This window comes from Marmota marmota, unplaced genomic scaffold, assembly GCF_001458135.2.
Source record: "Marmota marmota marmota unplaced genomic scaffold, marMar, whole genome shotgun sequence".
In the NCBI taxonomy this organism is placed as follows: domain Eukaryota; kingdom Metazoa; phylum Chordata; class Mammalia; order Rodentia; family Sciuridae; genus Marmota; species Marmota marmota.
In genome coordinates, this window is record NW_026000174.1 from 16,314,927 (window position 1) to 16,328,978 (window position 14,052).

The 14,052-nt window shown below is 37.1% G+C and overlaps 1 protein-coding gene across 9 annotated transcripts in view; it reads left to right on the plus strand.

Annotated features, from left to right (window-relative positions):
- Positions 1–14,052, plus strand: part of Stim1 (stromal interaction molecule 1) — a 250,668-nt gene that overhangs the window by 176,616 nt on the left and 60,000 nt on the right. For all 9 annotated transcript variants that reach the window (XM_048788166.1, XM_048788162.1, XM_048788170.1 and 6 more), the window contains exon 3: positions 8,184–8,298. In XM_048788166.1, the coding sequence (XP_048644123.1) occupies positions 8,184–8,298 (115 nt within the window). The remainder of the gene's footprint in view (positions 1–8,183; positions 8,299–14,052) is intronic.

The following is a 14,052-nucleotide window of genomic DNA, read 5'->3' on the forward strand; positions in this document are numbered from 1 at the left end:
ATTGTTGGTTGTTGAAAACATTACATAGTTCTTGACATATCATATTTCACACTTTGATTCAAGTGGGTTATGAACTCCCATTTTTACCCCGTATACAGATTGCAGAATCACATCGGTTACACATCCACTGATTTACATATTGCCATACTAGTGTCTGTTGTATTCTGCTGCCTTTCCTATCCTCTACTATCCCCCCTTCCCTCCCCTCCCCTCCCCTCTTCTCTCTCTACCCCATCTACTGTAATTCATTTCTCCCCCTACTTGTAACCTTAATAATTGCCATTCTGATTGGAGTGAGGTGAAATCTAAGTGTTATTTTAATTTGCATTTCTTTAATCGCTAGAGATGTTAACATTTATTCACGTATTTGTTGATTGATTGTATTTCTTCTTTTATGAAGTGTCTGTTCAGTTCATTTTCCCACTTTTTGATTGGGTTATTATTATTTTTTATTTATTTATTATTTTTTGTGTTAATCTTTTTGAGTTCTTTGTATGTTCTGGAAATTAACACCTTATCTGAGATGTGAGTGGCAAAGATTTTCTCCTATTCTGTAGGCTCTCTCTTCACACTCTGGATTGTTTCTTTGCTGTGAAGAAGCTTTTTAGTTTGATACCATCCCATTTATTGATTTTTAAGTTTTACTTCTTGCACTTTAAGAGTCATGTTGAGGAAGTGTTGGTTCCCAAGGAAACATGTTGGGCCTATAGTAGTTGCAGAGTTTCTGGTCTAATATCTAGATCTTTGATCCACTTTGAGTTGAGTTTTGTACAGGGTGAGAGATAGGGGTTAAATTTCATTCTGGTACACATGGATTTCAAGTTTTCCCAGCACCATTTGTTGAAGAGTTTGTCTCCTCCAATGTATGTTTTTGGTGCCTTTCTATATGTAATATGAGATAACTATTTATGTGGGTTTGTCTCTGTGTCTTTTATTCTATTCTGTTGGTCTTCATGTCTGTTTTGGTGCCAATACCATGCTGTCTTTGTTACTATAGCTTGTATAGTATAATTTAAGGTCTGCTATTGCGATACCTTCTGCTTTACTTTTCTCACTAAAGATTGCTTTGGCTATTCTGGGGCTCTTATTTTTCCAAATGTATTTCATAACTGCCTTTTCTATTTCTATGTAGAACATTTTTTTAATTTCTTACATACATGACAATAGTGGAATGCATTTCACAGTATAGCTAAAGCTAAATAGCTAAAGCAATTGTAAGCAGGAAGAGTGAAACACCAACACTTATTGTTGTTTGTCTTCATAATAGCTGCCATTTTGATTGGAGTGAGATGATATCTTAGAGTAGTTTTAATTTGCATTTCGCTGATTGTTAGAGATAATGAGCATTTTTTTTCATATATTTGTTGATTGATTGTATATCCTCTTCTGAGAAGTGTCAGTTCAGGTCCTTGGCCCATTTGTTGATTGGGTTATTTGTTTTTTCGGTGCTTAGTTTTTTTAGTTCTTTATATACCCTAGAGATTAGTGCTCTATCTGATGTGTGAGGGGTAAAGATTTGCTCCCAGGATGTAGGCTTTCTGTTCACCTCACAGATTGTTTCTTTTGCTTAGAAGAAACTTTGAACTTTGATTCCATCCCATTTATTGATTCTTGGTTTTAATTCTTCTGCTATAGGAGTCTTATTAAGAAAGTTGGGGCCTAATCCCACATGATGAAGATTAGGGCCTAATTTTTCTTCTGTTAGACACAGAGTCTCTAGTTTAATTCCTAGGTCCTTGATCCATTTTGAGTTAAGTTTTGTGCATGATGAGAGATAGGGGTTTAATTTCATTTTGTTGCATATGGATTTCCAGTTTTCCCAGCACCATTTGTTGAAGAGGCTATCTTTTCTCCAATGTATGTTTTTGGCGCCTTTGTCAAATATAAGATAACTGTAATTATGAGGGTTAGTCTCTGTGTCCTCTAATATGTACCATTGGTCTACCAGTCTATTTTGGTGCCAATACCATGCTGTTTGTTTTACTGTTGCTCTGTAGTATAGTTTAAGGCCAGGTATAGTGATGCCATCTACTTCACTCTCCTTGCTAAGGATTGCTTTAGCTATTCTGAGTCTCTTATTTTTCCAGATGNAGGAGGGAGAGGAGAGGGAGAGAGAGAGAGGAGAGAAAAATGGGAGGGGGGAGGGTGGAGGATGGGAAAGGCAGCGGAGCACAACAGACACTAGTATGGCAATATGTAAATCAATGGATGTGTAACTGATGTGATTCTGCAATCTGTGTATGGGGTGAAGGTGGGAGTTCATAACCCACTTGAATCAAAGTGTGGAATATGATATGTCAAGAAATTTGTAATGTTTTGAACAACCCACAATAAAAAATTAAAAAAATAAATAAATAAATTGTGTATATTATCCTGATTCAATTTGGGCAAATCATATGACTCTAGAAATTTGTTGATGCCTTTGATATTTTCTATTTTATTGGAGTACAAGTTTTCAAAATAATTTCTGATTATCTTCTGTATTTCTGTAGTGTCTGTTGTGATATTTCCTTTTTCATCATGTATGTTAGTAATTTGAGTTTTCTCTCTGTTTCTCTTCGTTAGCATGGCTAAGAGTTTGTCAACTTTATTTATTTTTTCAAAGAACCAACTTTTGGTTCTGTCAATTTTTTCAGTTGGTTCTTTTGTTTCAGTTTCATTGGCTTCAGCTTTATTTTAATTATTTCCTGTCTTCTACTCCTTTTGGTGTTGATTTGTTCTTCTGTTTCTAGGGCTTTGAGGTGTAATGTTAGGTCATTTATTTGTTGACCTTTTCTTCTTTTAAGCATTGAACTCCATGCAATGAACTTTCCTCTTAGAATTGCCTTCAATGTGTCCTAGAGATATTGTTATGTTGTATCATTGTTCTCATTTACTTCTAAGATTTTTTTTTTTGTTTGTTTGTTTGTTACTAGGGATTGAACTCAAGGGCACTCAACCACTGAGCCACATCCCCAGCCCTATTTTGTATTTTTTATTTAGAGACAGTGTCTCACTGAGTTGCTTAGCACCTCACTTTTGCTGAGGCTGGGTTTGAACTCTCAATCCTCCTATCTCAGCCTCTCAAGCTGCTTGGATTATAGGCGTGCGATAGGTACTACACCCAGCTTACCTCTAAGAATTTTTTAATCTCCTCCTTTATTTCTTTTGGAACCCATTGTTCACTCAGTAGCATATTTTTTAGTCTCCAGGTATTGGAGTAGCTTTTATTTCTTATTTTATCATTGATTTCTAATTTTATTCTATTATGATCTGATAGAAGGAAGGGTAATATCTCTACTTTTTTGTATATGTTAAGAGTTGCTTTGTGGCTTAATATATGGTATATTTTAGAGAATTATTCATAGACATAGCTATTTTGACTAGCTATTTTAAACTAAGCATTCTGCTACATGTTATAGGAAAAACTCAGGTAAAAGACACTCATTCAATTTTTAATAATGATATACTCTGTTTTATGCCAGGCCTTATGCTTGGGGATGGGCCTATGGAGCTAAATTAATTATTTATTTATTTGTTCCAGAAAATTTTTAAATGCTGGTTGAAGAGATAAATGGTAAATGAAATACAGTATTCACTTTTGAGTTGCTTAGGGAGTAGTTATAGAACAATGAGATAAGCATTGTGATAGATATATAACCCTGAGAACCAAGGGGCAATTAACTTATCTGGGAGAAGTCTGGAAAACTTTACAGAGAGTGACTTTATCCTTAACAAACAAAAAGTAGGAGAAAGCATTTTATATGGAGCACCTTATGCATTGGTTTGAGGAGCCTGAAGTGGCTTAAATGTGTGTATAGCAGGGGTTAGTAGTTTTTTCTATAAAGAGCCAAACAGTAAATATTTTAGGCTTTGCTGGCCTTAGAGTCACTGTAACAATTACTCAATTCTGTCTTTGTAGCATGAAACAACCATAGATAATATATCACTGAGTGAATCTGGCTATGTTCCAATAAAATTTTATTTACAAAAGCAAGTGGCAAACTGGATTTGTTCCATGGCCACAATTTTCTGACCACTGGTCTGTAGTGTAAGGTCTTGTAGGAAAGGAGAATGGCCAAGACTGGGAAGTAAATCTATGGGCCACATTGTAAAAGACCTTAAATGACAGGTTAAGAAGTCTGGAAATAATGGGGAGTTGTGAGATTTTAAGTAGGTAAATTGGTCTAGTTAGGTTTGTACTTTATATAGATTATTCTAGTGTTTAATATGGTAGAATTGAGACTTAGATGTGCAAAAATGAGTGAGAAATGACTCTCCTCTCCCTAACTTCTAGCCAACGGCTTCTGATGTCATTGTGGACATGTATTTCATCCCTGAATCATCATTGTTCTAGCACTGTGTGTTAAAGACATTCAGAGCTACATAGCTAAAATTTGGGTCCTTGCTGGATGTTTAGGAGAGAAACAGGAATTGTCTAATATAGAACATGTTGTTTATTGATTCTTAATACTAGACAGTGGGCTTTCAGGGGAAGTGGGAGTGGAGGAGGCCATGTGGTTTGGTTTAGAAGATATGGAAAGTAGGTAGTGAGGAACAAGATTGGATGGGGAAAAAGGATTAATTGGTTTTAAGAAGAAAACAATTAATTTAAAACCAGCTCTCCCCAGGAGAGCTGCTCAGATCCCTATATCCAAAGATGTGTTGCTCTTCTTCTGGCCTATGTTAGAAAATTCTGAGCCTGTATTATGGGAATTCTAGAGAGATATCCTTTCTTCTCTGTTCCCATCCACACTACTTCACTACGGCCAGCTACTGGGAGATCACTTTTCTGAGCTCATGAGCTAAATATACCTAGTGACAGCTGGTACCTTGGCACTTAGGCGAGATATTGAGATATTGAGCTGCAGTTCTAGCCAGTGCTCCATTCCTTCTGGTGAGGCAAATTAAGACACATCTTTTAGAGAGTCTCTTTGGATCCTCTTGAGGGAGGAGCTGTTTGTTCAGAGTCTGAAACAGTAAATCCTGTTTTGTGAAAGCCAAAAGTGGCCTGTTTTGTTTTGGCTTTTTGTTGCTTTTGAACTTTTTCCTTAATCAGACTTTAGCTATTAACTGGATATAGGACAGTATTAAAGTAAGAATACCTCAAATATATTGGACATCAGAGTAGTAGTTCAATATAATATTCTAGTGTGTTATGCTTATAACTGGGTGACTGGGAGCTTCTATCAGTGGGATATGGTTGGCAGGGAAGATAGACACATAAAAAGACTGATAAAGGTATGCATAGTAGTAGTGCGAATTCTAGATCATCTTTGATCAAGAGTCTTTTTCTCTTGCCAGGTGTGATGGCACATGCCTGTAATCCCAAGGACATGGAAGGCTAAGGCAAGAGAAATGAGTGCTAGGCCAGCCTAAGCAACTTAGGTCCTAAGCAATTTAGTGAGTTCCTATCTCAAAATAAAAAATAAAAAGGGTGAGGATGCCCCTAGTTTCAACAAACAAACAAACAATAGCGTGTTTGCTTTGAAAACACAACCTCGTAATGACTCAGTACCTTAGCCACTGCCCTCCCCTTCTAATCAAATTATATCCCTTAAGCCTCTCCTATATAAAATTGTAAAAGTCACTGGAGTTTGGTATTGTTAGATCCTCTTTTTTTAAAATATGTTTTTAGTTGTAGGTGGACACAATACCTTTATTTTATTTATTTATATTTGATGCTGAGGATCGAACCCAGAGCCCCACATGTACTAGGTGAGTGCTCTACCACTAAGCCAAAAGCCAAGCCACTAGAACCTCTTTGTTTTGTTGTTGTTTTAGAAGACAGTCCGAAAAGCAAGGCTTAGGTTCAACTTTACAATATACTTTGGAGCCAATAAAAAAGATCCTTGTAAAGGTAATTTATGACTTCTGCAAACATGTCTCATCCTACTCAGATGAGAGGATAATTAGCTCTTTGTTTGAGAGACTAATAAACCAAGAGGCTGAGAAGCTTGCCCAAAAGCCACATAGGAAATAAGTGGCCTGTTTTATAGGTTCTGATCTCTTTATAGTATATTGTCTTTCTGACTCTTAAGGCTTGATTGTTGCAACCTCACTTCTTTGTTCTCTAAAATGGTTCCAGAAAGAATCAGACCCTTCCTTCACATAAATTGTCTATCTGCCTTGTCCATCATTTGGCACCATCTTCTTGCTGGTCTTGTTTTCTGACCCTGTTTCCTCTTGGCATATGTTATGGCACCACTAAGGCTTGTATGCTTGTATGTGAGTTCCTGTGTAGGTACTTTTATTTTTTTCCAGAACTGGGGATTGAACATAGGGACACTTTACCAATGAGCTACATTCCCAGCCCTTTTTATTTGGGGACAGGGTCTCACTAAGTTGCCAAGATTGGCCTTGAATTTTTGATCCTCCCACTTCAGCCTCCCAAATCACTGGAATTACAGGTGTGTACCACGACACCCAGCTTGTGTAGATTTACTTTTTATACTTTCTGTGAGCTTCTCTGCTATATGCATATTTCATGATCAGGCTTTCTTACTTCTTGTGAGTTCCCTATAAACAGCTGGTATCTCCTATCAGAGTATTTCCTAGAGTTACCTGGTAATTGTAGAAAAATCCCCTTCTTTTAGTATTTCCTCTTCTAAGGCCTGTTGGTAGTTCAGTGAAGATAAACATATAACATTTTTGTCTGTTTTGGTTACTACTTCTTGCTCTAGTACCTGGAACTATATCTGGTACATGGAAATTTTCATTAAATATATGTTGAAATCTTAGTTACTTGAGAGACAGAGGCAGGAGGATTGCTTGAGCCCAGGAATTCAAGGCAGCCTGGGCAACATAACAAGACTGCATCTTAAAAAAAAAATATATATATATATATATACACACACACACACACACACACACACTCGTGTGCATGCAAGACAATGCAAGAAAGTTTAGATGTAAAATGATTGGGTTATGAGAGTCTTAACCTAATCAGTGCATTAATCCTCTGATAGGAATTAACTGTAGGTAGTAACTGTAGGCAGGTAGGGTATGGCTGGAGGAGTTGCATCACTGGGGGGTGTGCCTTTGAGGTATATATTTTGTCCCTACTGAGTGGAGCAGTTTCTCTCTGCTATGTCCTAAGCCGCTTTCCTCTGCCACACCCTTCTGCCTTGATGTTCTGCTTCACCTTGAACCCAGAGTGGTGGAGTTGGTCATCTATGAACTGAGAACTATGAAACTGTGAGGACCAAAGTAAACTTTTCCTCCTGTAATTTTTTTTTTCAAATATTTTGGCTACAACAGTGAAAAAGCTGACTAAATTTTTTTTTTGTGTGTGTGTGTGTATACTAACTTATAAAGAGGAAAGATGTATTTTGGCTGACAGTCCTGTAGATTCCAATCCAAAGTTGAGTATCCTAATTTCTTTGGGTCTCTGAGTAGTGGAGCAAAAATGACTTATCACCAAATCAGGAAGTAAAGAGAAAGAGGAGGAGGCTGGAGGCCTACAATTCCCTTTGATGGCATGCCCTCAGTGACCTAAGGATCTTTCAAATATTGCATCACATCTCAGTAGTGACACTTTATAAACTAAGCCTTTAACACATGGACCTTTGAGTGGTGCTTATCTAAACCATAATAATGAATCACTAATGTTAGCTTATATTCAATGGGAGTGGAATCCACCTTTGATAGGAGGATTGTCAAGGAATTTGGGGACAATTTGAGAATTTGTGGATGTTTTAAAATCATCACAGCAAGTAACTAATATGATTTGGGTACAAATTGCATTATCTTTGAGAATGTTACTATTCTTATTTCTAGAATAGGTGTGATAATTCATTGGCTGTGAAGATTAGATGAGAAAATATTGTGAAAGTTCTTAGAATATTTCTTAGTATATAAAGAAGTACTCAAAAATTGTTAATTATTCTTTCTATTCTTTCTTCCCTCTTCCAGCTTATTAAATTCCAGTTAACTGTTATTAATCTTCCCATAATTCAAAAAACAGTATGAGGAAAGAATTTCTAATTCATATTTATTTTTTTCAAGTGAAACATATTACAAGAAAATGTAGTCTCAATGGCAACTAAGACATATGCACAAAGAAAGATACATGAGTGATATAATACACATGCATTGGGTAAATGGAATGTGCTGTGGATAGCTCGAGGCAAATGACTTGAGTGGAGATCTTGGTGTGCTGGCTCCCAGGGATCTCTTGTGACTTGTGTGCTTTCCCCTTGCAGTTCCTGAGGGAAGACCTCAATTACCATGACCCAACAGTGAAGCACAGCACCTTCCATGGTGAGGACAAGCTCATCAGCGTGGAGGACCTGTGGAAAGCATGGAAGTCCTCAGAAGGTAATAGGCAGCCTTGTTGTCATTCCTAGTTGTTAGAAGGCTCAGAGAGACGAAGATAGCAAATTGAACTTAAAGAAATAGGAACATAAAATACTAGTATGATAAGAACATAAAATACTTAGTTAAAAAGCAAATTATTGAAATGATTCTATATATAGTCATTGAATAAGACTAACTAAGTAGTCACTGTGCTGGGAACTGGGAAAGATTCTCCAGAGTCAGAATGTTTTTTGAACTCTAGCTTATTCTCTACTTCTCTCCTTATTCCCACCCCATGGGAATCTCCTAGCTTCTGATGCATCATCTCTAGAGATAAAGAACTTGCTGGTCTCTTGAGGCAAGCTCTTTCTTCTGTCGCTCCCACTTAGTCCCAAAGTAAAAGTTGGATTCTCCTTTGAGTCTTCTCTTTTCCAGGTTGAGTAGTCCTAGTTCTTTGAGAAAACATTTTCTCAGCCTCGTCCTCCTCCTCAGATATCTTTTTTTTTTTTTTGGTGCCGGGGATTGAACCCAGGGCCTTGTGTATGCAAGGCAAGCACTCTACCATCTGAGTTATATCCCCAGCCCCTCCTTAGATATCTTGGTTTTTATCCTCGTCCTTCTCCTCAGATACCTTGGTTTTCTGCCCATAAAAAATTTTGTGAACGTGTTTCTTAGATCCTGAAGTTGGACACAGACTCCCAAATTCTTACAGAATTGATCTGGATTGTCACCTCAGTTCTGAACCCTGTTCATCTGTTAACATAGTCTAATTAGGTACTGGTCCCTTCAGAAGTCACATTACTCTACTGTTTTGAATTGAATTTATTAATGAAAACTTTAGATCTTTTTCATATATGATGAAACTGCTTAATCATGACTACCATTTTTTTTTCTGTATTATTTTCAGAGTATTGTGTAAAGGAATATATCTATTTGTGTGAGATTTGACAGGAAAAGTAAAAAGAGGGCTTAAGCTTTCTCTCCATTTATATCTGTAACTAGAGCTTTCTTTGATATAAAAAAAAAATGGAAACAGTCTCTTTTCAGGGTCCTTAGCATGGGTTCTTGTGTTAGTCAGCCTTTTGTCTCTGTGACCAAAACACCTGGCAAAACAACTTAGGGAGGAAAGATTTATTTTGGCTCATGTTTTTGGAGGTTTTATTTGATGGTTGGCTAGCTCTGAGGCAGAAACATGGAGGAAGGGCCTGGTGGAAGAAAGCTGCTCAACTCATATTAGCTGGGAAGCAGGGGTGGAGTGTGGAGGGCAGGGAGAAGATTAAACCCTCTGCAGGTAGCCAAAAGTGACTTGCTTCCTTTAATTGAGTCCCACTCCTAGTAATCCATTCAGCCAATGGATTAATCCACTGATGAGGTCAGAGTTTTCATGATCCAATCACTTCCCCAAAGCCCTCTAAACACATGAGACTTTGGGAGACATTCCTAAGATATAATGATAAACCTAAGAAGGGTTTTCAGATGAGGAACCTTAGGCCTTGGCCTATAAAATCGCTAGTTCATTATTATGCATTTAGTAGAGCCAGGACTTCAATTTTGGCCTTCTGATCTCTATGCCAATGCTTTTCCTTAAAATCTTGGTTGAAAGCACTGATCTGGTGGTAGAAAAGACTACTTTTGGTAGGAATGAGGCAGTTTCTATTTTTATTTAAATTCTTACCTAGGATTATGGAATTTTAGATCTGGAAGGGCTCATCTATAATGTAGGTAGAGAGTGTTAGATTTGAAGCAGGAGGACCTGGAGTCCTGGTTCTGGGATGGACAAGCTTCTTAATTCTGTTTTGTCAATTTAGAAGGAGCATAAGGAAAGAGCTTCCTGGAAATCTTCAGAAGCTGAAGTCCTTGTGTGTATGTGTGTGGGGGGGGTTTCTTTAATAGTTCCTGAGCAACCCAAACTGTCTACTAATAAAAGATGAAGTAGTGATATGAACTTTGGGGAATTAGACCAATATTGCCAGGAAAGATCTTCCATCGGTACCATTTAATTTTGATTTTTTTCTCCAGTGATATAAAGATAGGGTACCTAATTTTTAAGAGTGGACCTTTGGGGTTGGGGTTGTGGCTCAGTGGCAGAGCGCTCGCCTAGCATGTGTGAGGCCCTGGGTTCGATCCTCAGCACCATATAAAAATAAAATAAAGGTATTGTGTCCAACTACAACTCAAAAAAAAAAAAAGAGTGGACTTTTAAAGTAGGAACTTAGAATGAAAGATGGCAGAGAGAGCATTCGTAGCTTTTTCTAAAAACTCATAGAGAAGTAGCTGGGAAGAGAAGGTGACCAAGAGGAAGCAAAAATAAAGGGATTGAATCATAATACTAGAAAACAGCTCCAAGCAATTTTCTGGTAAGAACATTATTTTTGGACTCAGCAACTATTTGGAACACTTTCAGTATATTCTAAATTACAGGAAAATGGAAGACAATGGAGTGAGGTTTTGGAGGAGGGGAGCAGAGAAAAACATTTGAATGCATAGTAATGTAGTTAACAGCTAAGATAGGAAAAGTGTTTTTAGCATTGGCTTACCATGTGTTATTCCTAGTGATTTGATAAACTAGAAGTAAGATTGTTTTTGTATTCTGTTCTTACCAATAACTTGCCTCCTTATTCAGAACAAGTCCCCTAATTTCTCTAGTGACAATTTCAGGCTACAAAACACATGTAATATTCTGGCACTGGCTGAAACTGACTGGTCTGAGTTTAGCTAGATGATGTAGATATCAGCAGCAATCATTTGTGTTCAGAACATTATCTGGCTAATATCAGTCTCCTCTGTGTGATTAATGTTGTCAACATTTTCTGACTAATGTTGGAAGCCAACCTTTTCTCTATTATTTAGATCTAAACAGAAAAGCTTGCTAATCTCTATATTAACCACCTCTGGATTTTTATAATAAAAACAACAATTCAAGGAAAGGTACAGTGGAGCAAGCATATCTGTAATCTCAGCTACTTGGGAGGCCAAGGTGGGAGGATTACAAATTCAAGGCCAGTCTCAGCAATTTAATTATACCTTGTCTCAAAATAAAAATTTAAAAAAAAATGGGAGTGTTGGGAAAGTAGCTCAGTGGTAGAGTGCTTACCTAGCATATGTGAGTCCCTAGGTTCAATCCCCAGACTGCAAACACAAATAAAGCATGCCTATAATCCCAGTGATTTGGGAGGCTGAGGCAGAAGTATCATAAGTTCAAGGCAAGTTTAAGCAATTTAGCAAGACCCTGTTTCAAAATAAAACAGCAACTAAAATTTGTATAATATTTAATATGTCCTAGGCACTATTCTAAGTTTTTTATATGTATTAACTCATTTATTTCTTATAAAAACTTTATGATGTATAGATACTGTGGTTATCTTCATTTACTAACTACAAAAATAAAGCAAAGAGAGATTAGAGAAACACTTTTGATTCACAAGTTAAGGTATAGTCCCAAAACTATCCTCACTTCAGACATCAGCCATAAGCTTTGGAAATTCACAGGTCTCCTGCAGTTTTTACCAATTGGCCACAAAGTTGGGAGTTCCCAGAGACCTCCTAGGTTCTATAATTTGCTAGAGCTATTCAAAACTCAAAAAAGCCCTGTTTTTAGTATTATAAAGGCTACAAAATAGGACTAACCAAAAAAAAAAAAAAGAGACTCATAGGTTGAGATCTGGCACTTCTATGTCTTCTCCTGGTAGATGGGACAGGACACATTGCCCGCCCAGCACATCTATGTGTTTGCCACTCAGAAAGCTCCGTTGACTTTGGTGTCCACCATATTTTTTTAAAGTTTTTTTTTTTTTTTTTTTTTTTAGTTGTAGACAGAGGATTGAACCCAGTGCTTCATGCATGCTAGGAAAGCACTCTACTGTTGAGCCACAACCCTGGCCCCTAAAGTTTTTTTTTGTTTGTTTTTTAAACATAGTTATAATTGAATTGTTGGCTTTGTGATTGAACCCAGTCTTTAGCCTCCTTTTTCTCTTAAAGGGTGAACTGGTATTAGCCAAAGCCCCAACCCTCTAATCACCTGGTTAGTCTTTCTAGTGACAAATGTCCCATTCCAAGGCATTTCATTAGCATAAATTCAAGCGTGATCCAAGGGACCCACCATGAATAAGAAAGATACCCCTGTCACTGGGGAAATTCTAAGAGTTTAGTAGTTACCTCTCAGGAATGGAGGGTGAAGACTAGTCAATTTCCTTATTATACAACCTTAAGTAATTAAGTAAGGAAGAACTGAACAGGCTGAACTGAGGAAGGACCTAGAACAAATATAACTTTAGAGATACCAGTAGCAGAGATTAGGGCATTGGCTTTTTCTTATTGGCTCTCTCAGATGATTCTTTTCATTTTTCATCCCTCAATATTTTTGTTCAAGAGTCTAATATGACTGGGGTATGGGTGGAGATGGGTGGAGATGGAGAATTATATTGGCACAGATTGGATTACAGATTTATGTAGAGTAGTTGAAAGTGTATGCTACAATTTCCAGTCCCTTACAGGACCATGTGAGGTAGGGGAAGTGGCAGAGTGGCAGTTCTTTAAAGAAAGGAATGCTGAGTAGATTCTGTAAAATATTTGAGAAATAGAATTTTGTTGGAATTTTTGAGCCGCTGGAAATGGTATTTTACAGAAGCACTGATTTAAGGGGATCCTCCTTTAAAGCATGGCTTTTATTTTTTCTAAACAAAGTGAGTTGTTGCTGTTTTTCCTACCCTTCCTGAATACTCGATTTTAAATTATGCTGTCTGCCAAACAAAGTATATTTATTTCTTTTTATTTTCTGGTACTTGGGATTAACACAAGGCCCTGCATATAACCCAGGATCTTGTTTGTTTATGTTAGGCAAGTACTACTATTACTACTGAGCTACATCCTCAATCCCAAAGTATATTTCTTAAGTAATAATTTCTTTCCCCATTTTTCTGAAAAAAAAAGACATCATAACTTAATCTTTGATTCTAACTAAGTAATATGATTCCAGCTAAAAGTAAAGAATCTGATATCTAATGAACTTTGTCATGAGAAAATATTTATTTTCTACTAGGCTTTTGGAAACAATGAGATAAACTCATAGATCACCATTTCTGTCTATGCTACTCTTTGGAAGAGAGGATTTTTCTGCAGAAGGCAGTGAATCAATACTGGAGAATCAGGAGGCTTTCAAGAGAAAGCCCAGCAGAACTGGCAACTCTGTTGATATAGCACAGAGAGGCCAGGTGGCACCAGACTTCAGTCTAAACCCTTTCAAAAGTCAGGTCAATATGTAACAGTTAGCATCTCTTTTTGCTTTTGCATAATCCTAGTAAGAAATATATTCATTTTTCCATTTTTTTAGCCCTTTAAAGGTTAATTTGTTAAGTAAATGAATCCTTAAGTCATTTAGATAAAAACATCAGCCATTGTTGTTGCTACATTTTGAGGGAGAAAGATGTAATTATACTGTTGAGCTGCATATCCTGTCCTTTCCTTTCCTTCCCTCCCTCCCTTCTTTCCTCCCTCCCTTTCTCTCTTTCTTTTCTTTCATGATTTTTCTAGATTTTTCTTTTTATTTTCATTCCTTTTTTCCCAATAGAACTTAATCATATTCCTAAATATAAAATATATTTTCTCTAGAATCCAGGGAGTTATAGCAAGTATTATGTTCTGTGTTCACTTCAGGGAGGCATCAGGAAAAATTTTTTCAATCAGTTGAGAAACATTTCTGATTCCTCAGATTTGCCCTGTTGGGTCAGCCGCATAGTTCTGCAGGACTGGCCAGCCCACCCCAGCTTGCCACATGGG